Below are 22127 nucleotides of genomic sequence, written 5' to 3' on the forward strand. Positions count from 1 at the left end.
TCTGGTGGCTGTGAGCAAGGAAGCCTAATTGCTACCAGCTTCCCACTTGTGACTGTGATGGGAGCTGGATGTGGATAAAGATAAAGCTGTGAACAGCAGAGGGAGAGTTGGGGGGGAAAACAAGTTCCTAGTATCATTGAGGGGCCAAGTTCAGAATCTGCCTGTGGTAAGCAGTATAATGCTCCACCAAAGATGTTCACATCCTAATCCCCAGAACCTGTGAATATATCACCTTACATGGCAGGAAGGTCTTTGCAGGTGTGATTGAGGTCACAGACCTAGAGATAGGTAATTATCCTAGGGGATCTAGGTGGGCCCAGTTTAATCACAGGAGCTTTTAAAAACAGAAGACGGAGGCAGAAGAATGGATCAGAGAGCAGAGATGAAAGAAAAAAGAGATATGAAGGGGACTCAGCCTCCCTTTGCTGGCTTTGAAGATGAAAAAAGGAGGTTATGAGCCAAGGATTGTGGATAAGTTCTAGAAGCTAGGAAGTGTCCTGTGCTGTATTACAGCCAGCGAGGAAATGGGGACTTCGTCCTACAACTGCTGGTAATTCAATTCTGCCAACTTGGAAATAGATCCTCCCCTAGAACCTCAGAAAGGAACACAATCCAGACAGATGATGCCTTGATTTTAGCCCAATGAGAGTCATGTCTGAACTTATCTATATAACTAAAATAATACATTTATGCCTTTTAATCCATTAAGTTTATGAGAATTTGGTATCACAGCAATAGGAAATAAAGTCTTATCTCTGGAGTTGTGTGGCATTATCACGTTTCCTAAATATTGTAGAATTGTAGTTTCTCTTAGCTGTCAGTGTTTTGGTTCTTATATTGCACTTTGGGCCAGCTGGATACTGAGTTCTTATCACTAGCAATCAGATGGATTTGAAAATTACTAAGTTCTCTTTAAAGACCTCCAAAGAAATCACTTTATTTTCTTTACTATAAAAAAAAAATACCTACTTGAATACTTTTAATCTCTGCTTTAGGCACCCCCTGCCCCATGGCTAAATACTTTGAACTTGTGTTTCCACTTAAATGTAGAGATAAAATACTTACCAGAGTTTCATTTACTGAACAAAAAATTACCTGCTATATGTAGGTTGTCTTGGAACCTATTCTATTTTCACCCTTTTTTTTTTTTTTTTTTTTTTTTTGAGACAGAGTTTCACTCTTGTTACCCAGGCTGGAGTGCAATGGCGCAATCTCGGCTCACCGCAACCTCCGCCTCCTGGGTTCAGGCAATTCTCATGCCTCAGCCTCCTGAGTAGCTGGGATTACAGGCACGCGCCACCATGCCCAGCTAATTTTTTGTATATTTAGTAGAGACAGGGTTTCACCATGTTGACCAGGATGGTCTCGATCTCTTGACCTCGTGATCCACCTGCCTCGGCCTCCCAAAGTGCTGGGATTACAGGCTTGAACCACCGCGCCCGGCGGAACCTATTCTAAATGATGTAGTTAACTATGACATAGGCATTCCGGCCATGGCACTTATACTTTGTTGTAGTTGGCTTCAATAGGGAGACAGCATGGTAGCACAGATACAAGATTCCAATTCTGTTTCTTCCACTCACCTTCTCTCTCATATGAGTTTTCTCATCTGTCTTTTACATGTATTTACTTAATATTTAATAAAATATTAGTTAAAAGATCATGACCAAAATGAAAAACCCACAGTCAAGAGTATAACTATCAATTCTAAGACTTGAATATTGTGTTGATTTTGAGCTTTCTACCCCAGAGGTTAAAGTACGTGCAGGGTTCAGAAGTAACAGACTTTAACATTTATCCCTCATTAGTATTGTTGCAGAAAAACATGAGGAAACATTTCTAGAAAATTACTATTTTATGTATTTTTTAAATTTAAGATAATATAAATATTATTTTAGCATAGAATCTGATGCTTATTAATGCCTCTTGGTAAAAGAGTACTTTGTTTATGCCACAGTTCTTCAGATTCTTGCCCAATTACGTTATCAAGCAGATGAAACTCCCCGCCTGATATACTGGAAGTCAATACCATGATACTTGGTTTTTGAGAAAAGAAAAGCTTTCATTGAAAGTAGACTCACAGAGAGACAGGAGGTCAAGCTCAAATCTGTCTATCCATGCTAGCTTTAAAGCAGTAGTTTTATTAGAAATGGTTTGTGGGTGGATCCTGGGATCATTAGGTGATTGGTGGAAGGAAAGGGAGGTGTAGAAAGTCCTTGGGCATGCACAGTTGTCTCTTCATGCCTCCTCATGGGTCCTCTGTGCAAATTTAGGGGGAGTTCGTATAAAACACACAGTGGAGATTCAGGCTGTGATGTCAGCAAGCTCATTCTGTATAAACTTCATTTGGCCATATTGGTTCCAAATGATTTCAGCCAGTATTGTTACAAATGGAGGGAGTGTGAGTGTTTCAGTAAGTTTTCTTATACGCCATCCTGCAAGCTTAAGAATTTCTGCTAGTCAGTGGTTTCTTCATGTCTTGGGGGCACAGTTCCAATTACATGTTACTGTGTATAGAAAAGACTCCATTTAGGATCCAACATGGCCGAATAGGAAGAGCTCTGGAGTGCAGTTCCCAGCGAGAACAGCACAGAGGGTGAGTGAACACCGTATTTCCAAATGAGTTGTTACTGCCCATAGACCAGGAGATTCCCGGGCTGAAAACCACCACAAGTTTCCAGCATGGCTATTTCAGCCAGTGCAGTGGATCTCCACACAAAAACTCACACAAATCTGGGTGGCCATTTCAACTGGTGCCTGGAATGCCTAGGAGACAGCCACCCATTCAACTGAAAAAAAGGGGGCTGAAACAGGGAGCCGATGATCTGGCTTGGTGGATCCCAGCCCCACAAAGGACAGCAATCTGAAATGCTCTGGACTGAGAGTTTCACAGCAAGTGCAGCTGGACCCAGGATGGTCCCGCTTTGTTGAGGGAAGGGCGTCCACCATTACAGAGGTATTCTATCATTACTGAAGCTTTCTGCCACTACTGAGGCAGTCCGCCATTACTGAGGCAGTTCTAACTATACCTCTATAAACAAGACCACAGGGAAGTTCACACAGCAGCTAGGCAGAGCCCCCAGCAGCTCGGCAATGCCTCTGCTGGCCGACTGTGACTAGGCTACCTCCTTGCTGGGCAGGGCAGCTCTGAAAAAAGACAACAGCATGTCAGGAACTTACAAAATAAAGCCTGACCTTCCCAGAACAGAGCACCTGGGAAAAAAGGTGGTTATGAGTTCCACTGCAGCAGACTTAAACATACCTGGCCAGCAGCTCTGAACAGAACAACAGAGCTCACAGCTCGGCACATGAGCTCCTATAAGGGATAGACTGTCTTCTCAGGCAGCTCCCTAACTCTTGTATATCCAAAGAGTCACCTCATAAAGCTTAGGCTGAAATCTAGTGGGTATCCTTCTGAGACAAAGATAACAGAAGAAGAAACTGGCCGCAACACTTACTGTTCTGCAGCCACCTCAGGTGATCCCCAGGCAAGCAGGGTCTGGAGTGGATCTCCAGCAGTCCTACAGCAGAGGGGCCTGACTGTTAAAAGGAAAACTAAAAAACAGAAATAATTTCATCATCAACAAAAAGGACATCCACTCAGAGACCCCATCTAAAAGTCACCAACTACAAAGACCGCAGATAGATAAATCCACAAAGATGGAAAGAAACCAGCACAAAAAGTATGAAAACACCCAAAACCGAAACGTCTCTCCTTCTCCAAGGGATCACAACTCCTCACCAGCAAAGGAACAAAGCTGGATGGAGAATGAGTCTGATGAATTGACAGAAACAGGCTTCAGAAAGTGGGTAATAACAGACTCCCCTGAGCTAAAAGAACGTATTCTAACCCAATGCAAAGAAACTAAGAACCTTGAGAAAAGGTTTGATGAAATGCTAACAATAATAAACAGGTTAGAGAAGAATATAAATGACTTAATGGAGCTGAAAAACACAACATGAGAACTTGATGAAGCATATACAGGTTTCAGTAGCTGAATCAGCCAAGCAGAAGAAAGGATATCAGAGATTGAAGATGAACTCAATGAAATAAAATGAGAAGGCAAGATTAGAGAAAAAAAGAGTGAAAATAAATGAACAAAGCCTCCAAGAAATATGGGATTACGTGAGAAGACCTAATCTAAGTTTGATAGGTGTAACTGAATGTGATGGAGAGAATGAATACAAGCTGGAAAACACTCTTCAGGATATTATCCAGGAGAACTTCCCCAACCTAGCAAGGCAGGCTAATATTCAAGTCCAGGAAATACAGAGAACACCACAAAGATATTCCTCAAGAAGGGCAACCCCAAGGCACATAATCGTCAGAATCACCAGGGTTGAAATGAAGGAGAAAATGTTAAGGGCAGCCAGAGAGAAAGTTCGGGTTACCCACAAAGGGAAGTCCATGTGACTCACAGCAGATCTCTTGGCAGAAACCCTGCAAGCCAGAAGATAGTGGAGGCTAATATTCAACATCCTGAAAGAAAAGAACTTTCAACCTAGAATTTCATATCCAGCCAAACTAAGCTTCATAAGCAAAGGAGAAATAAAATCCTTTATGAACAAGCAATTGCTGAGAGATTTTGTTACCACCAGGCCTGCCTTACAAGAACTCCTGAAAGCAGCACTAAACATAGAAAGGAACAACCAGTACCAGCCACTCCAAAAATGTACCAGATGGTAAAAAGCATCGACACAATGAAGAAACTGTGTCAACTAATGGGCAAAACAACCAGCCAGTATCAAAATGGCAGGATCAAATTCACACATAACAATATTAACCTTCAATGTAAATGGGCTAAATGCCCAAATCAAAAGTCACAGACTGGCAAATTGGATAAAAAGTTAAAAACCGTCAGTGTGTTGTATCCGGGAAACCCATCTCACATGCAAGGACACACATAGGCTCAAAATAAAGGAATGGAGGAAGATTTACCACACAAATGGAGAGCAAAAAAAAAAGCAGGAGTTGCAATCCTAGTCTCTGATAAAATAGATTTTAAACCAACAAAGATCAAAAGAGACAAAGAAGGGCATTACATAAAGGTAAAAGGAGCAATGCAACAAGAAGAGCTAATGATCCTAAATATATACACACCCACTATGGGAGCACCCAGATACATAAAACAGGTTAACAACCTACAAAGAGACTTAGACTCCCACACAATAATAGTGGGAGACTTTAACATTCCACTGTCAGTATTAGATCAACGAGACAGAAAATTAACAAGGATATCCGGGACTTGAACTAAGATCTGGACCAAGCAAATATAATAGACATATATGGAACTCTCCACCCCAAATCCACAGAATATACATTCTTCTCAGCACCACATGACACCTGCTCTAAAAGTGACCACAAAATTGGAAGTAAATCATTCCTCAGCAAATGCAAAAGAATGGAAATTATAAAAACAGTGTCTCAGACCACAGTGCAGTCAAATTAGAACTCAGGATTAAGAAACTAACTCAGAACCACACAACTTCATGGAAACTGAACAACTAGCTCTTGAATATTGACTGATAAACAATGAAATGAAGGCAGAAATAAAGATCTTCTTCAAAGCCAACAAGAATGAAGACACAACGTACCAGAATCTCTGGGACACATTTAAAACAGTGTCTAAAGGAAAATTTATAGCAATAAATGCCCACATGAGAAACAAGGAAAGATGTGAAATTGATACCCTATCATCAAAATTGAAAGAGAGGAGCAAGATTAAAAAAAAATCAAAAGCTAGCAGAAGACAAGAAATAACCAAGATCAGAGCAGAACTGAGGGAGATAGAGATTAAAAAAAAAAAAAAACCTTCAAAAAATCAGTAAATCCAGGAGCTGGTTATTTTGAAAAGATCAACAAAGTAGACTACTAGCCAGATTAATAGGAAAAGAGAGAAGAATCAAATAGGTGCAATAAGAAACAATAAAGGGGATATCACCACCAATTCCACAGAAATACAAACTACCATCAGAGATTTCTACAAACAACTCTATGCACACAAACCAGTAAACCTGGAAGAAATGGATAAATTCCTGGATAATTGCACCCTCCCAAGCCTAAACCAGGAAGAAGTTGAAACCCTGAATAGATCAATAACAAGGGCTGAAGTTGAGGCAGCAATTAGTAATAGCCTACCAACCAAAATGAAAGCCCGGTCCAGATGGGTTGACAGCCAAATTCTACCAGACATACAAAGAGGAGTTGGTACCACACCTTCTGAAACTATTCCAAACAATCCAAAAAGAGGGAATTCTTCCCAAATCATTCTATGAAACCAACATCATACCTGATACCAAAACCCAGCAGAGACTCAACAAAAAAGATAACTTCAGGCCAATATCCATGATTAACATAGATGTAAAAATCTTCAATAAAATACTGGCAAACCAATTGCAACAGCACATCAAAAAGCTTATCCATCACAATCAGGTTGGCTTCATCCCAGGGATGCAAGACTGGTTCAACATATGCAAGTCTATAAACGTAATCCACCACCTAAACAGAACCAAAGACAAAAACCACATGATTATCTCAATAGATGCAGAGAAGGCCTTCAACAAAATTCAACAGCCCTTTATGCTAAAAACCCTCAATAAACAAGGTATCAATGGAACATACCTCAAAATAATAAAAGCTGTTTATGACAAACTCACAGCCAATATCATACTGAATGGGCAAAAACTGGAAGCATTCCCTTTGAAATCTGGCACTAAACAAGGATGCCCTCTCTCACCACTCCTATTCAATATAGTATTAGAAGTTCTAGCCGGAGCAATCAGGCAAGAAAAAGAAATAAAAGGTATCCAGTTAGGAAAGGAGGAAGTCATATTGTCTCTATTTGCAGACGACATGATTGTATATTTAGAAGACCCCATCATCTTAGCCCAAAATCTCCTGAAACTGATAAGCAACTTCAGCACAGTCTCAGGATACAAAATCAATGTGCAAAAATCATAAACATTCCTATACACCAATAACATACTTAAAGAGAGCCAAATCAGGAACGAACTGCCATTCACAATTGCTACAAAGAGAATAAAATATCTAGGAATACAACTAACAAAGAATATAAAGTACCTCTTCAAGGAGAACTGCAAACCACTGCTCAACAAAGTAAGAGAGGACACAAACAGATGGAAGAACATTCCATGCTCATAGTTAGGATCAATCAATATTGGGGAAATGGCCATACTGCCCAAAGTAATTTATAGATTCAAGGCTATCCCCATCAAGCTACCTGTGACCCTCTTTCACAGAACTGGAAAAAAACACCTTAAACTTCATATGGAACCAAAAGAGAGCCAGCATAGCCAAGACAATTCTAAGCAAAAAGAACATAGCTGAAGGCATCGCGCTACCTGACTTCAAACTATACTACAAGGCTACAGTAATCAAAACAGCATGGTACTGGCACCAAAACAGAGATATAGACCAATGGAACAGAAGAGAGGCCTCAGAGGTGATGCCACACATCTGCAACCATCTGATCTTTGACAAACCTGACAAAAATCAGTAATGAGGAGAGGATTCCCTGTTTAATAAATGGTGTTGGGAAAACTGGCTAGCCATGTGCAGAAAGCAGAAACTGGACCCCTTTCTGACACCTTACACTAAAATTAACTCCTGATGGATTGAAGACTTAAACATGGCCAGGAGCGGTGGCTCAAGCCTGTAATCCCAGCACTTTGGGAGACTGAGGTGGGTGGATCACGAGGTCAAGAGATCGAGACCATCCTGGTCAACATGGTGAAACCGTGTCTCTACTAAAAATACAAAAAATTAACTGGGCATGGTGGCACGTGCCTGTAATCCCAGCTACTCAGGAGGCTGAGGCAGGAGAATTGCCTGAACCCAGGAAGGGGAGGTTGCGGTGAGCCGAGATCGCGCCATTGCACTCCAGCCTGGGTAACAAGAGCGAAACTCCGTCTCAAAAAAAAAAAAAAAAAAAAAAAAGACTTAAACATAAGGCCTAACACCATAAAAACCCTAAAAGAAAACCCAGGCAAAACCATTCAGGACATAGGCGTAGGCAAGGACTTCATGACTAAAACACCAAAAGCATTGGCAACAAAAGCCAAAATAGACAAATGGGATCTAATTAAACTCCAGAGCTTCTGCACAGCAAAAGAAACAATCATTAGAATGAACTGGCAACCAACAGAATGGGAAAAAATTTTTGCAGTCTACCTATCTGACAAAAGGCTGATATCCAGAATCTACAAAGAACTAAAACAGATTTACAAGAAAAAAACAAACCATTCAAAATTGGGCAAAGGACATGAACAGACACTTTTCAAAAGAAGACATTTATGAGGCCAACAAACAGAAAAAATGCTCATCATCACTGGTCATTAGAGAAATGCAAATCAAAACCACATTGAGATACCATCTCATACCAGTTAGAATGGTGATCGTTTAAAAATCTGGAGACAACAGATGCTGGAGAGGATGTGGAGAAATAGGGACGCTTTTACACTGTTGGTGGGACTGTAAATTAGTTCAACCATTGTGGAAGACAGTGTGGCAATTCCTCAAGGACCTAGAAATAGAAGTTCCATTTGACCCAACAATCCCATCACTGGATATATATCCAAAGGATTATAAATCATTCTATTATAAAGATATGCACACGTATGTCATTGTGGCACTGTTTACAATAATAAAGACTTGGAACCAACCCAAATAAATACCCATTGATAACAGACTGGGCAAGGAAAATGTGGCACATATATACCTTGGAATACTATGCGGCCATAAAAAAACGATGAGTTTGTGTCCTTTGTAGGGACATGGATGAATCTGGAAACCATCCTTCTCAGCAAACTGACACAGGAACAGAAAAACAAACACCACATGTTCTCACTCACAGGCGGGTGTTGAACAATGAGAACACATGGACACAGGGAGGGGAGCATCACACAGTGGGGTCTGTTGGGAGGGAATAGGGGAGGGACAGTGAGGTATAGGGAGGTTGGGGAGGGATAACAGGGAGAAATGCCAGATATAGGTGACGGGGGAGATGGAGGCAGCAAACCACATTGCCATGTATGTACCTATGCAATAATCCTGCATGTTTTGCACATGTACCCTAGAACCTAAAGTGCAATAAAATATATATGTATAAAATTTGTAAGTAAATAAGAAAAGACTATTCAGGCTCATATTACCTATTGTTTCTGAAATGGAAGTCTTAAGACTCAAGAGTTTCTGTCATTTAAAATGGTGACTTAGAGCCTATCGTCTGAATAAATTTGAAAAGCCAGCCTTTTATGCAATTTTAAAGCCAAAACAGATCGAAAACTAACTTTTTTATAGGTCTTTTTTATTTACGCATTTAGGCCCAAATTTTTTCAAATATAATTCTTAAGATATACTAAAAAATAAAATGTGTTAGTAGTGTAATTACCAATGCAAAACTCCAGAGAATATTTTCTATTTCAATTTACATAGGACTTTGTGGCCCTGGATCAGATTTTTATTGTTACATTTTTTTCATTCCACTGAAACCCTTATGATGATGTAATGGTAGTCAGGAAGGTGAATAGGTAAAAAAAAATTTTTTTTTTTTTTTTTTTTTAAGAATTTGGCCCAAAATATCCCCGGTGCCACTGTGGAAACAGTCTGCTATAGGGTTTACATTATATGTCTTTAATTTATTCTGGTGTACTTTTAAATGTTACTTTTCTGTGTGATGTAAGAATCTTAGAACAGTATTCTTCAATTTCCTCCCTCCCTCTCATTCCTTCTTCTATTGTTACAACCTTTCCATGTGGAAATTCCTTCTAAGACTTGCTCAGAAAGTTAATGTTTTTCTAAATCCCAAGAAAAACCTACAGAAAAGTCAGAAAAATGAGAGAAAGCATTATTATTATTCTATGAGAATTAAACTTTTGCAGTCAACAGAGATCTTAGTGGTTCACAGAACCTACTGATGTCAAGTTGATACCAAGAGCAGGAAATGCTGATTTGTGGACCCAAAAGTTAAGGCTGACATTGCCAGGAAATAGAATTGATCATTATTTAATCAGTCAGTCTTGCTTATAACTGTTACCATATGTTTTGTGGCCCAGTCTACCATTAATGATGAATCATTCTTGAAAATAAAATAAGTATTAATATATTAAGTCCATGGTATACTTTAAACAAATTCTGTAAGTGGTGTTTCAGGAAATAAATCTTGGAAGCATGTCATTCTCTAGAACAATTTTCCTTTTGTGGTATATACATTCCTTTGCTAGGTTCTGTAGATTCTCCATTACAGATGGTCATTTGGACCCTAGTGTCTGAACCACTTTTATTGTACCACCTGGTGTGGCAGTTTCTGCTGCTACTCCTGAGCAAGCTGTATAGGATATTTAATCTGTCAATTTTAGGGAAGGGATATATATTTTGTTAACATATTATATTATGTTTAAATGGGTCTTGTAATAGAAGTGGTAGAATTGAGGGTTATCTATACTTCAGATTATAATCTTTTCTGAGGATGATTACTAATTTTCTTTGCTTAAGATAGGATTCCGTAATCAAATACTACCCTGTTTCACCTAAATCCTGAGGAGTGGGAAATGTCCCTAATAATTGACTATTTGTGTGCATGTGTGTATATTTTTGTGTCTACAGATATGTAGAGATATATAATGTAGACAAGATATTTTGTTTCAAAAATGCACATTCTTCCCTCCATAACACAATTAACAAGAACTTGAGCTCTGGAACCGGACAGATAAGAATTGGTGTGTATAATTCCAACTCTGTTATTTTCCTACTTCAGCAAGATTTAACTTTCTGAACCTCACTTTCCTCATTTTAAAAATGTTAACAGCAACAAAATAAACTATAAAAACTTCTTGGGAGCTTGAGAATGAAAGAAGATGCATGTATTGCTTAAGACTTTGTACTGGTTATATTAGCAGTATTTAAGAAATGTTAGTCCCTGTTATTTTATACCAGGGATGATAATGTTCATAAATCTTGGATAAGTAATCCTGAATTTGTTCCTAAGATGATTTTCAGCCTAATTTATCATCACAGTGTAGTACCTCTGAATATCATCAGTACTTCTCTTGCTTTCTAACTATGGTCAGTGGAAATATGTATATGTATCTTCTTGAAAATATTATTGATGTTTATCTTTAACTGTGTACATTATTTGTTTTACTTTAGGTCAGAGATGCGTGAAAGTGGAAGACATTGCAGAGAACTCGAAGAACATTTCTGCTTTTTAGCACTTCCTCAGAGTGATGTGGCAGAGATATATCAGAATGGAATAAGTACCAGAGCATCTACATTGAAGATACTAGGAAGTCCTCTTCTTGGAATTTACATGTTTAGACATGTTGATATTGCCTTGAATTATTCTCACAGTCGAAACATTACTGTAGAAAGTATTTTAATTTTTAAGGTAGGTAGCATAAAATAAAGTATATGGACAGTTTGCTTTAAATTGACCTGAACATATTATCTTTTCAATATAAATTGATAGTGTTTTAAAATTACAGTATATTAAATAAGTAATAATTATATTTATTATTTTTGTTATCATTATTCAAAATTTTCCTCTTTCCCCTTTACCTGGGTGTACAGCACAAAGCAGAAGCCAAAAAAAAAAAAAGCAAAGGCAGCCTTCATCTTTGTCTTCTCAATATATAGTTTTCTGTTCTAATTCACCTGCCTCTCTTTTACTCTTTTGTTTCTATCATAAATAAGTACTGTAGTGTTTTATGTACCCTCCTCTAAAGCATTATATTATAAAATTTTTGGTTTAAGCTAGTTATTTTTAAACTCCTGCAGTTTATTTTAGTTAATGATATTGTATCAGTGTTAAATTCTTTTATAATTTTCCTGTGGTTACATAAGATGTTAACGTTAAGAAAAGCTGAGCACAGGGTATATAGGACCTCTCAACTATTGTGTGTGTGTGTGTGTGTGTGTATGTGTGTGTGTGTGTGTGTGTGTGTGTGTGTCAAAGCCTTGTTTGTAGTAGAGAAAAATAGCCACCATGTAAATGTCCAGCAATAATGTATTATGAATGTATTATATATTCTGTCTCTGGAATAAGAAGTATCCGTTGCAGTTCGGCTTATGGAGAATTTTTTAAGATTCAGGAAAATGTTTACGCAATCATGTTTAACTTTTTAAATTTAAAAAAATGAGATATTATCGAGATGATATAAAATGCACTTGTTATTAGTGATGATCTTTGGATCATGACAATATAATTTTCTGTACTTTCTAGTTTTCCAAATTAGCATTTTCCAAATATCCTGTAATAAGCATTTCTTTCCTTCCCTTCCTTTCCCTTTCCCTTCTTTCCCGTTCCCCTTACACCCTCTCTCCCTTTTTCTTCCTTCTCCCTTTTTCTCTTTCTCCCTTCTCCCATTTCCTTTCCTTTTTTTGAGATAGAGCCTTAACTCTGTAACCCAGGCTGAGTCCAGTGGTACAAACTCAGAGTGCAGCATTTGTAGCTGTTGTAAATGAGATTGCTTTCCTGATTTCCTTTTCAGATTGATCAATATTATCATATGGAAATACTACTTATGTGTGTTTGTTAATTTTGTATCCTGAAACTTTACTGAATTTATCAGTTACAAGTTTTTTTTTTATGACACTGGGTTTCCCTAAATAGAAGATCATGTCCTCTACAAACAATGATAATTTGACTTCTTCCTTTACAATTTTGATGTACTTTATTTCTTTCACTCGCCTAACTGCTCTGGCTAGTGCTTCTAGAACTGTATTGAATAGAAATGGTAAAAGTGAGCATCCTTGTCTTCTTCGAGATCCTAGTGAAAAGACTTTCAATTTTTCCCCATTTAGTATGATATTAACTGGGTTTGTCATACATGAGATTTACTGTTTTGAGGTATGTTCCTTCTATACCAAATTTGTTGAGACTTTTTGTGAAGGGATGTTCAATTTTATTGCTTTTTCCGCATCTAATGAAATGATAATACGGTTTTTGTCCTTGATTCTGTTGATGCAGCTTACTACATTTATTGATTTGCATAAGTTGAACCATCCTTCCGTCACTGCTATGAATTCGACTTGGTCATGATGAATGATATTCTTAGTATGTTGTTGAATTCAATTTGCTAATATTTTGTTGAGGATTTTTACATTTTTGCTCATCAGGGATATTGGCTCATAGCTTCTTTTGTTACCTTTGGTTTTGGCATCAAGGTAATAACTGGCCTTGTGGAATGAGTCCGGAAGTATCTACTCCCCTTCGATTTTTTGGAATAGTTTGATTAGAATTGGCGTTATTCTGTAAATGTTGGTTAGAATTTACTGGTGAAGCCATCAGGACCTGGCTTTTCTTTGTCGGAAGACTTTATTACTGTTCTGATCTTGTCACTTATTATTTACCTATTCAAGTTTTCTGTTTCTTCATGGTTCAGTCTCAAATAGGTTGGAAGTCCAGGAATGTATTTTAGGTTTTCCAATTTATTGATATTTAGTTATCACACTAGTCTCTAATGATCATTTGTATTTGTGTGGTTTCAATTGTGTTTCCTTTTACTTTCTGATTTTATTTATTTGGGTCATCTGTTCTTATTTTCTTAGTCTAACTGTTTGTATATTTTGTTTACCTTTTTTAAAAAATAATTTTTTGTTTCAGTAATCTTTTTGTACTTTTTTAGTTTTAATTTTATTTCTTCTCGGATATTTTACTAATTCTGGGTTTGGTTTGCTCTCGCTTTTCTAGTTCCTTTTGGTGCTAATGGAATTTTGTTCTTTACAATGTTGTTATTGATATTGATAGGTAAGGCCTTACTACTGCCATTTTGTTACTTGTTTTCTAGTTGTTTTGTAACTGTTTCTTCCTGTCTTCCTTTGTGGTTGATTTTCTGTGATAATACGTTTTAATTTATTGCTTTTTATTTTTAGTATTTTTTGCTTTTTGCTTATGGTAGGGCTTACAAAACACATTTTGCATCCATAACAAGTTATTTAAAACTGATACAACTTTAATTGCAAAGGAAAAAAACCTGTAACACTAATTTCCTTTACTTCTCACATTTTGAATTTTTAATAATCAAAATTACATTATGTATATCACTTGTCTCTTAAAAATTGTGGTCATTATTTTTAAGCTTTTTCATTTAGTCTTCTTAAAAAAGACACAAGTGATTTATACACCATGGTTACAATATTAGTTTAACAATCATATAAGTATCATTTTCTTTTGGCTAGAACTTCCTTAGTATCTCTAGTAGGACAGATTTGGTAGGAATAAATTCCTTCAGCTTTTTTTTTTTTTTTTTTTTTTTTTGGTCTGGGAAAGTTTTCTCCTTCATTTCTTTTTTTTTCCTTAAGTTATTTATTGTAAGATAATTTACAAATATATTGCTGTCTTCAGTAATTCAAACAATGGAGGAACAGTTTCTTCTGACAAAGACAGCAGTAAGCTAAAACAAAATCAGCTTGCCGAATTTTCCTTCTTTACCTCTTGTCTGAGGATGGAACTTGATTTTCATTAATCCAGAGCTGCAGCACCAGAAATAATTTCAATCAAGTCTTGTGTGATGACAGCTTGGCGCAGGTACTGTTGAATGTCATTGTCAATTTGTCAATCATCTCAGAAGCATTCTTGCTGGTGTTGTCCCTGGCTGTCATCCTGGCACTCTGCTCACTAGTGGTGGACTCCTTCAGAGAGTAGTAGATGATGTTGGCCAGATTGTATTCTTGGTAATTTTGTAGCACATCAGCACCAATATTATTGTAGATACTCATGCTCTCAGTACTTGCCTGGTATTAAGCAAAAAGATGGGCTTTTCTTCTGTCTTATAGGAGATGACAGACCTGAATTGATTAAAGATGATGGAGCCTTTATCAAATTCATATCCAGAATTTAGTAATTCAAGGGCAATGGCTTATGCCATCTCCAAAAGTAGGGGGCTTCCTTCCCACTTCTTTGAATGCCTCTAGAAACTGGTCAGAATGAGTCCTTTAAAGTATGGCTCTGATTTTGTCACCAATTCCAACAAGCATAACTTCCTTCCCAGCTGCTGTTAGTGTAGCAACCTCACTTTACATCTGTTTAGCAGTGAAGGAAGGAATAGTACCACACAGTCTTTGATCTGAGGACACATCAATAAGAAGGTGTTTCTTCTTGTCTTCAGGCACCTTGATATCAGCTTTTTCATACAGAGCCAAAGATCCCAATCCATATATTCGAGCTGGTTTCAGCTCTGTCTCAACTCGGGCATATTTTGCTGCTGCTACCTTTTTCATAGACTTGGTAATTTTCTGGATGTTTTTGATGGACTTTAGTTGCCTGGTAATATCTTTCAAAGTTGCCAAATTTCGAACTTGAATCCATCACAGCTGCAAGGTCCACGCCAATAGCCCAGCGACACCCGTGTGAGAGAACATGGTAGCTGCAGCCCTGCTGAAGGTCAGTTATTCAGCTTCTCCTTCATTTCTGAAGGATAGTTTGCTGGCTACAGTAAAAACTTTCTTTTTTTTTTCCCCCCCCCCGGGGACATAGCCTCAAACTTCCCAGCTCCAGTGATCCTCCTATTTTTTGGATGTTAATATATACATCTTTCATCAGATTTGGGAAGTTTTCAGCCTTCATTTCTTCAAATATTCTCTCTGCCCTTTCCCTCTCTCTCCTCAGACTCCCACAGCGTGTACATTCATCTGCTTGATATTGTCCGACGTGTCCCTTAGGCTCTGTTCACATTTTTTTTTTTAGTTTTTCTCTCTCTGTTCCTGAGACTCAATAATTTTGATTTTCCAATCTTTGAAGTCACTTATTCTTTCTTTTGCCTTTTGAAATCTGCCTTTTAACCCCTCTAGTGAGCTTTTCATTTCAGCCTCTGTACTTTTCAGCTACAGGATTTCTTTTTGGTTTTTTAAAAGTTTTCTCTTTATTGATATTTACATTTTGTTCATGCATTGTTTTTTTACTATCTCTACATACTTAGTTCTTTGAGCATCTTTAAGACAGTCGTTTTAAAGTTTTTGTCTAGTAGATCAGCCATCAGGTCTTTTTCAGGGACAAGTTCTGTTTATTATTTTCCTTTGAATTGGCTATAATTTTCTGTTTCTTTACATGCCTGGTGATATTTTTCTATTCATGTTTGTTTCTTTTCCAAGATCCAATTCAGAATGCAACTTTATATTCAGTATTTTTTGACTGTTGAATGAATGTACTAATCTATTTAAAATAACAGTAATAAAATACTGTCACTTAGGTTCATGGTTTTAGTTTTTAAATCATTTGTTGTTCATAGGCAAAAGTTTTAGAATATTATGATGTTATGAAGTTTATATGTTTTTGGTTCATATTTTTTGGCACATATTCTTAGAAAACACTTGTCACTTTGAGGTTGAGTAAATATTGGCCTATGTTTCTTTTTACAGTATTTTCATTATGTTTTTAATACTTAAATCTGTAACATGTTAAGAAAAGAATTTAATTTTTTCTGTTGTCCCACATCGTGAATTGAATCATCAATTATTTAAATGGTATTGTTAATATACTGTATTTTTAGTATTTTTAATACATGTGTGAGCTTACTTCAGGCTTTTTCTTTCATTCTGTTTTTTGTTCATTTTGATCTTTTCTCTGCTTTTTCTTGTGGTACCATCCTTTTAAAAAATGTTTTTAGCCGGGCGCGGTGGCTCACGCCTGTAATGCACTTTGGGAGGCCGAGGCGGGTGGATCACGAGGTCAAGAGATCGAGACCATCCTGGTCAACATGGTGAAACCTCGTCTCTACTAAAATTACAAAAAATTAGCTGGGCATGGTGGCGCGTGCCTGTAATCCCAGCTACTCAGGAGGCTGAGGCAGGAGAATTGCCTGAACCCAGGAGGCGGAGGTTGCAGTGAGCCGAGATCGTGCCATTGCACTCCAGCCTGGGTAACAAGAGCAAAACTCTGTCTCAAAAAAAAAAAAAAAAAAGTTTTTATATCTGGAGTTGCAAGTCACTTGTTCTGTTCTATCATTCTCAATTGCTAACCCAGACTTTTCAAAAAATTTCTGAGCTATTCTTGTTTGTTTTGTCTTCCAAGTACATTTGTTAAATTAAAACCCATTTTTAAAAGTAGATTCTCAGTGGGCACAGTGGCTTATGCTTGTAAACCCATCATTTTTGGAGGCCGAGGTAGGTGGATTACCTGAGGTCAGGAGTTCGAGGCCAGCCTAGCCAACATGGCAAAACCCCATCTTTACTAAAAATACAAAAATTAGCTGGGCGTGGTGGCACATACCTGTAATTCCAGCCACCCAGGGGGCTGAGGCAGGAGAATTGCTGAAACCTGGGAGGTGAAGGCTACAATTAGCAAAGATCATGCCACTGCACTCCAGCCTGGTCAACAGAATGAGACTCTGTCTCAAAAAAAAAAAAAAAAAAAAAAAAAAGTAGATTTTGTGAAATGTTTATTGGAATTAATCTTATAGTTTAATTTGGGGAAGAATTGACATAATTACCATGTTAAATCATCCTATTCATCTAGAAAATGGATTATCTTTCCATTCAGGTTTCTTCTACTTAAAAAATCAGGGCCTAGCACAGTGGTTTATGCCTGTAATCTCATTGCTTTTGGAGGCCAAGGTGGGAGAATCGCTTGACCCAGGAGTTCAAGACCAGCTTGGGCAACATGGTGGAATCCAGTCCCTACAAAAATTGCTGGGCATGTTGGTGCCCACCTGTAGTCCCAGCTACTCAATGGGGATGAGGTGGGAGGATCACTTGTGTCTGAGAGGTTGAGGCTGCAACTCCAGCCTGGGTGATAGAGTAAGACCCTGTCTCAGAAAAACAAAACAATGTTAGCCTTTTATGTTTGAAGTGTGACAGTTTAGAAGTGTTTTGGTATATTCTTTCTTACTTTTTTTTTGTGGGGGGGGGGCTTCTTTTTTTTTAGGTTCTCTTTGGAAAAGTGAAGAAAATCCAACCTTCTATGGATAAAAATAAAGTTTCTTTGGATCCTTCTCCTAACTTTGATTGCCATATGTCAAGAAATGCACCTTCTTTGAAAGATACCATTGAAGTACAGGCCTACAGTTCAGCAGTATGTTAATGTTAATGGTTCATTTGATTTCTTGAAAAGTAGATGTTTCACATTTTGTAAGACTTAAATTCCCAAAATATTAAATGAAAATTTCTTAATTCGTTCAATATAATATGTTAAGCAAACAGTGAAAGCTATTGTAATATTTGTTGTATGAATATACTAGTGAGGAAGATTGAAAATTTACATTTAACTGTTCAAAGTACAGTGGCTACATTTATTTAGATATTACATAGATTAATTACTAACTTTCAAAAATATACCTACTTCTCTTTTAAACAAGGCTCCATAGCAGGGTGACCATAGTTAATAATAATGCATATTTCAGAATCGCTGAGAGTAAATTTCCAGTGTCTCACCATAAAAAGTGATGGGTGAGGTGATGGACATGTTAATTACCTTGATTTAATTACTCCTCATTGTATACATGCGTCAAAATACCACATTGGCCCAATAAATATATGTAGTTAGGATTTATCAATAATAAATAATGTTAATTTTAGAAAACAAGGCTATTTTGAAACAATATTTTGATCTTTTTTTTTTTTTTTTTTTTTTTTTTTTGGAGATGGAGTTTCACTCTTGTTACCCAGGCTGGAGTGCAATGGCGCGATCTCGGCTCACCGCAACCTCCGCCTCCTGGGTTCAGGCAATTCTCCTGCCTCAGCCTCCTGAGTAGCTGGGATTACAGGCACGTGCCACCATGCCCAGCTAATGTTTTGTGTTTTTAGTAGAGACGGGGTTTCACCATGTTGACCAGGATGGTCTCGATCTCTTGACCTCGTGATCCACCCGCCTCGGCCTCCCAAAGTGCTGGGATTACAGGCTTGAGCCACCGCGCCCGGCCAATATTTTGATCTTTTGTACTTCGCAAAAGTAGGAAAAAAGAAAAGGCTTACATATTAGTCATTAGATGAAACAGTAATCTGTCATATTTCACATAGATATTTTGTGGACCTTTAATTTTATACAGAATATGCTGAAGAAATTAAGAAGTGGACATGACAAAAAAAGAAAAATTTATACAAATATTAAATTATATATGGATTATGTATAATCATACTATGATTAAATGAAGATAAATCTTCTCTATGAAATTGTATCCATGCTCCCACGTGTAAAACATATTACCTATTGTTATTTTCCTAATTTTTCCTACCAAATAAAATACAATAGTTGAGACTGTATGCAAAACATTTAACTTTTAATGAAAAAATATTTTTTGTTTAAAAACTAATTGTGTCTTTTTCTGCAGATATTGGTAGCCTATCAAGGAAAAAAAATATGGGGGGAAAAGGAATTCTGTACATCTTCAGAAATATTAGGGTTAAACAAGCAGCTGGAGAAGTTTATATGGAAGTAGATAAATAATATGCAATTATATTGACTTTTTAAAAATATGAGCTTATTCAAGTCCGATTGCCAAAATTAATCAGCATGAACCTGTTCTTTTTCTAATTATCTTTCAGGTGTACTTCTATGAATACAGTTTCCTTTCAAAGCCTGTAGATAAACCCAGGCAATGTCTTCCATATGCAGTAGTAACAGTAAAATTTATTGGTTCAAAAGTAGATAACGGATACCTTACGACATCTTCGAGATTCCTTTCAACAGGATTTCCTAAGAGAGCTGGTAAGATAAATTTATGATTATACTTCATTATCATTTGTGCTGGTCATGAAATTTCTCAATATTATTTTCTGGCTGGGCACAATGATTCACGCCTGTAATCCCAGCACTTTGAGAAATGGAAGAGGGCAGCCCCAAATGCTTGAGGCCAGCCCAGTCAACATGGTGAAACCTCATCTCTAGTAAAGTACAAAAATAAGCCAGGTGTGGTGGCATGTGCCTGTAATCTGAGCCATGCAGGTAGCTGAGGCAGGAGAATCACTTGAACCCAGGAGGTGGAGGTTGCAGTGAGCCAAGATTGTACATACCACTGCACTCCAGCCTAGGTGACAGAGGGAGACCTTGTCTCAAAAAAAAAAAAAAAAAAAAAAAAGTAGTGAATCTCTAAGTAAAATAATTGCGTTTTACCTGTTTTACATTTCATAGATCTAGAATCATACTGCAGGTACTTTGCCTCAGTATTAGGTTTGTGTGATTCTTCCCTATTGATATGTGGGATTGTAGTTTATTCATTTTCATGAATGAATGGAGTATTCCATTGTGCAAATACACTCTACACTATCCTACTGAGGATATTTGGGCACTTTCCAATCTTCTTCTTCCAAACATTGCTATTTTAAACATTCTTAAAAGTGTCTCATTGCGTATGTGCAAAAATTTTTCCATAGAATATATATTTACGACAGGAATGTTCAACTTAAAGACAACATCAAATGGTTTTCCAAAGTGGTTTGCATCAGAGGACATAATCACTCTATATTCTTGCCAGCACATGTTATGCTTTTTATTTTTGTTTCTGCCAGCCTAATGAGTTTGATGTTATTTCATTGTGATTTTAATTTGCTTTTCCCTAATTAATGAAGTTGAGAATTTTTGTGTTCTCACCAAACTTAGTGCTGTCAGACTTTTTCAATGTTTTTGCAATGTTTTTTAGGTGCAGCATTTCGTTGCTTTTATATTTTGCTTTTCCTCAAATGCTAAATAAGTTAGGCTCTTTTTTGATAGGTATATTGGCCATCAGTTTTCCACTTTTCTGATATTCCTGGTCAAATCTTTTATCTGCTTTTTCTAATTGAGCTGTTTTTATTTCATTGTTGATGTATAGGAATTCTTTTACATATTGGATATTGGGTCAGTTGTATGTGTTGTGAGTGTTTTCTCTGAGTTAGTGTCTTTGTATTCTCATTTTTGTCAGTGTTTTTTGATGAATACAGGGGTTCTTAATATCAAATAGGTCTTTTTATGAAAAGTGCTACTATGTGTGTCTTTCATAAGAATGCTTTTCCTAGGACATGAAGATATTTTTCTGTTTTTTTTTAAACTTTATGGATATGTTTTCCCATTTTTGGTTTATCTACCTGGAAATGACTTTGGTGTGTGAGAGGATTCCTTTAAAGTACCAATTTATTTTAGTTTACATATGCTTACCCAGTTGTGTTAGGTCAATTTATTGGGGAATCCATTTTCCCCACTGATCTATACTGCAATACCACGTCTGTAATATATCAGTTGGCTGCAGGTGCTGCAGAGATCTCCTGGTGAGTTCTCACTTCATCTCTTTGCCTATCCTTTTGCCATGAGCGTCTTGCCTTGATTATTGTAACTTCATTAAAAATACTAATACCTGACTTTGTATGAGAGAGAAAAAAAATGCTAATACCTATATAACTGATCTTCATCTTAAAAAAAATTCTTTTTTGTTTTCGTTCCTTTACTGTTCATAGAAATTTTAGAATCAGCTTATCAAGGTCTGCCAACAAATCTATTAGAAGTATGATTGACATTGATTATATACTAATTTGTGGAAAATTGTCTTCTTTATTGAGTTTTCTAATCTGTTAACAATTTCTTCCCATTTCAGTTATCTCTAATGTATTTCAGTTTAATAATTTTCTCTGTAACATCTTATATGTCTTTTGTTTTATTTATTTATTTGAGATGGCACTTCACTCTTGTTGCACAGGATGGAGTACAATGGTGTGATTCTCAGCTCACTGCAACTTCTGCCTCCCAGGTTCAAGCAATTCTCCTACCTCAGCCTCCCCAGTAACTGGGATTACAGGCATGCACCACCACACTGAGATAATTTTTTGTATTTTTAGTAGAGACAGGGTTTCACTACGTTGGCCAGGCTGGTCTCAAACTCCTGACCTCAGGTAATCGACCCACCTTGGCCTCCCAAAGTGCTGGGATTATAAACGTGAGCCACCATACCCAGCCTTGTTTTATTTTTAAACATTTTACATTTTATGCTATTTTAAATGGTAGCTGTTTTATTTTCTATTGTTGATGTATGTCAATTCATTTGATTTGAAAGTGTAAGATTCAGTTGTTTTTACTATATTCACAAATATGTGCAATCATCACCACAGTTTTGAAACTCAAGGTATTTTGTTTTGTTTTGTTTTTGAGACAAGGTCTCACTCTGTCACCCCGGCCGGAGTGCAGTGGTATGACATAGCTTGCTGCAAC

The 22127-nt window shown here is 37.1% G+C and overlaps 1 protein-coding gene and 1 pseudogene across 1 annotated transcript in view; one reads left to right on the forward strand and one right to left on the reverse strand.

The window, feature by feature from the left end:
• TEX15 (testis expressed 15, meiosis and synapsis associated) overlaps nt 1-22127 on the forward strand; it is a 78508-nt gene that overhangs the window by 31414 nt on the left and 24967 nt on the right. The window contains exons 4-6 of the mRNA XM_039463387.2: nt 11168-11405; nt 17880-18026; nt 19496-19658. Of these exons, the coding sequence (XP_039319321.2) occupies nt 11168-11405; nt 17880-18026; nt 19496-19658 (548 nt within the window). The remainder of the gene's footprint in view (nt 1-11167; nt 11406-17879; nt 18027-19495; nt 19659-22127) is intronic.
• On the reverse strand, nt 14421-15379 carry LOC101047516 (ATP synthase F(1) complex subunit gamma, mitochondrial-like; annotated as a pseudogene).

This window comes from Saimiri boliviensis, chromosome 13 (genome assembly GCF_048565385.1).
Source record: "Saimiri boliviensis isolate mSaiBol1 chromosome 13, mSaiBol1.pri, whole genome shotgun sequence".
Taxonomy (NCBI): Eukaryota; Metazoa; Chordata; class Mammalia; order Primates; family Cebidae; genus Saimiri; species Saimiri boliviensis.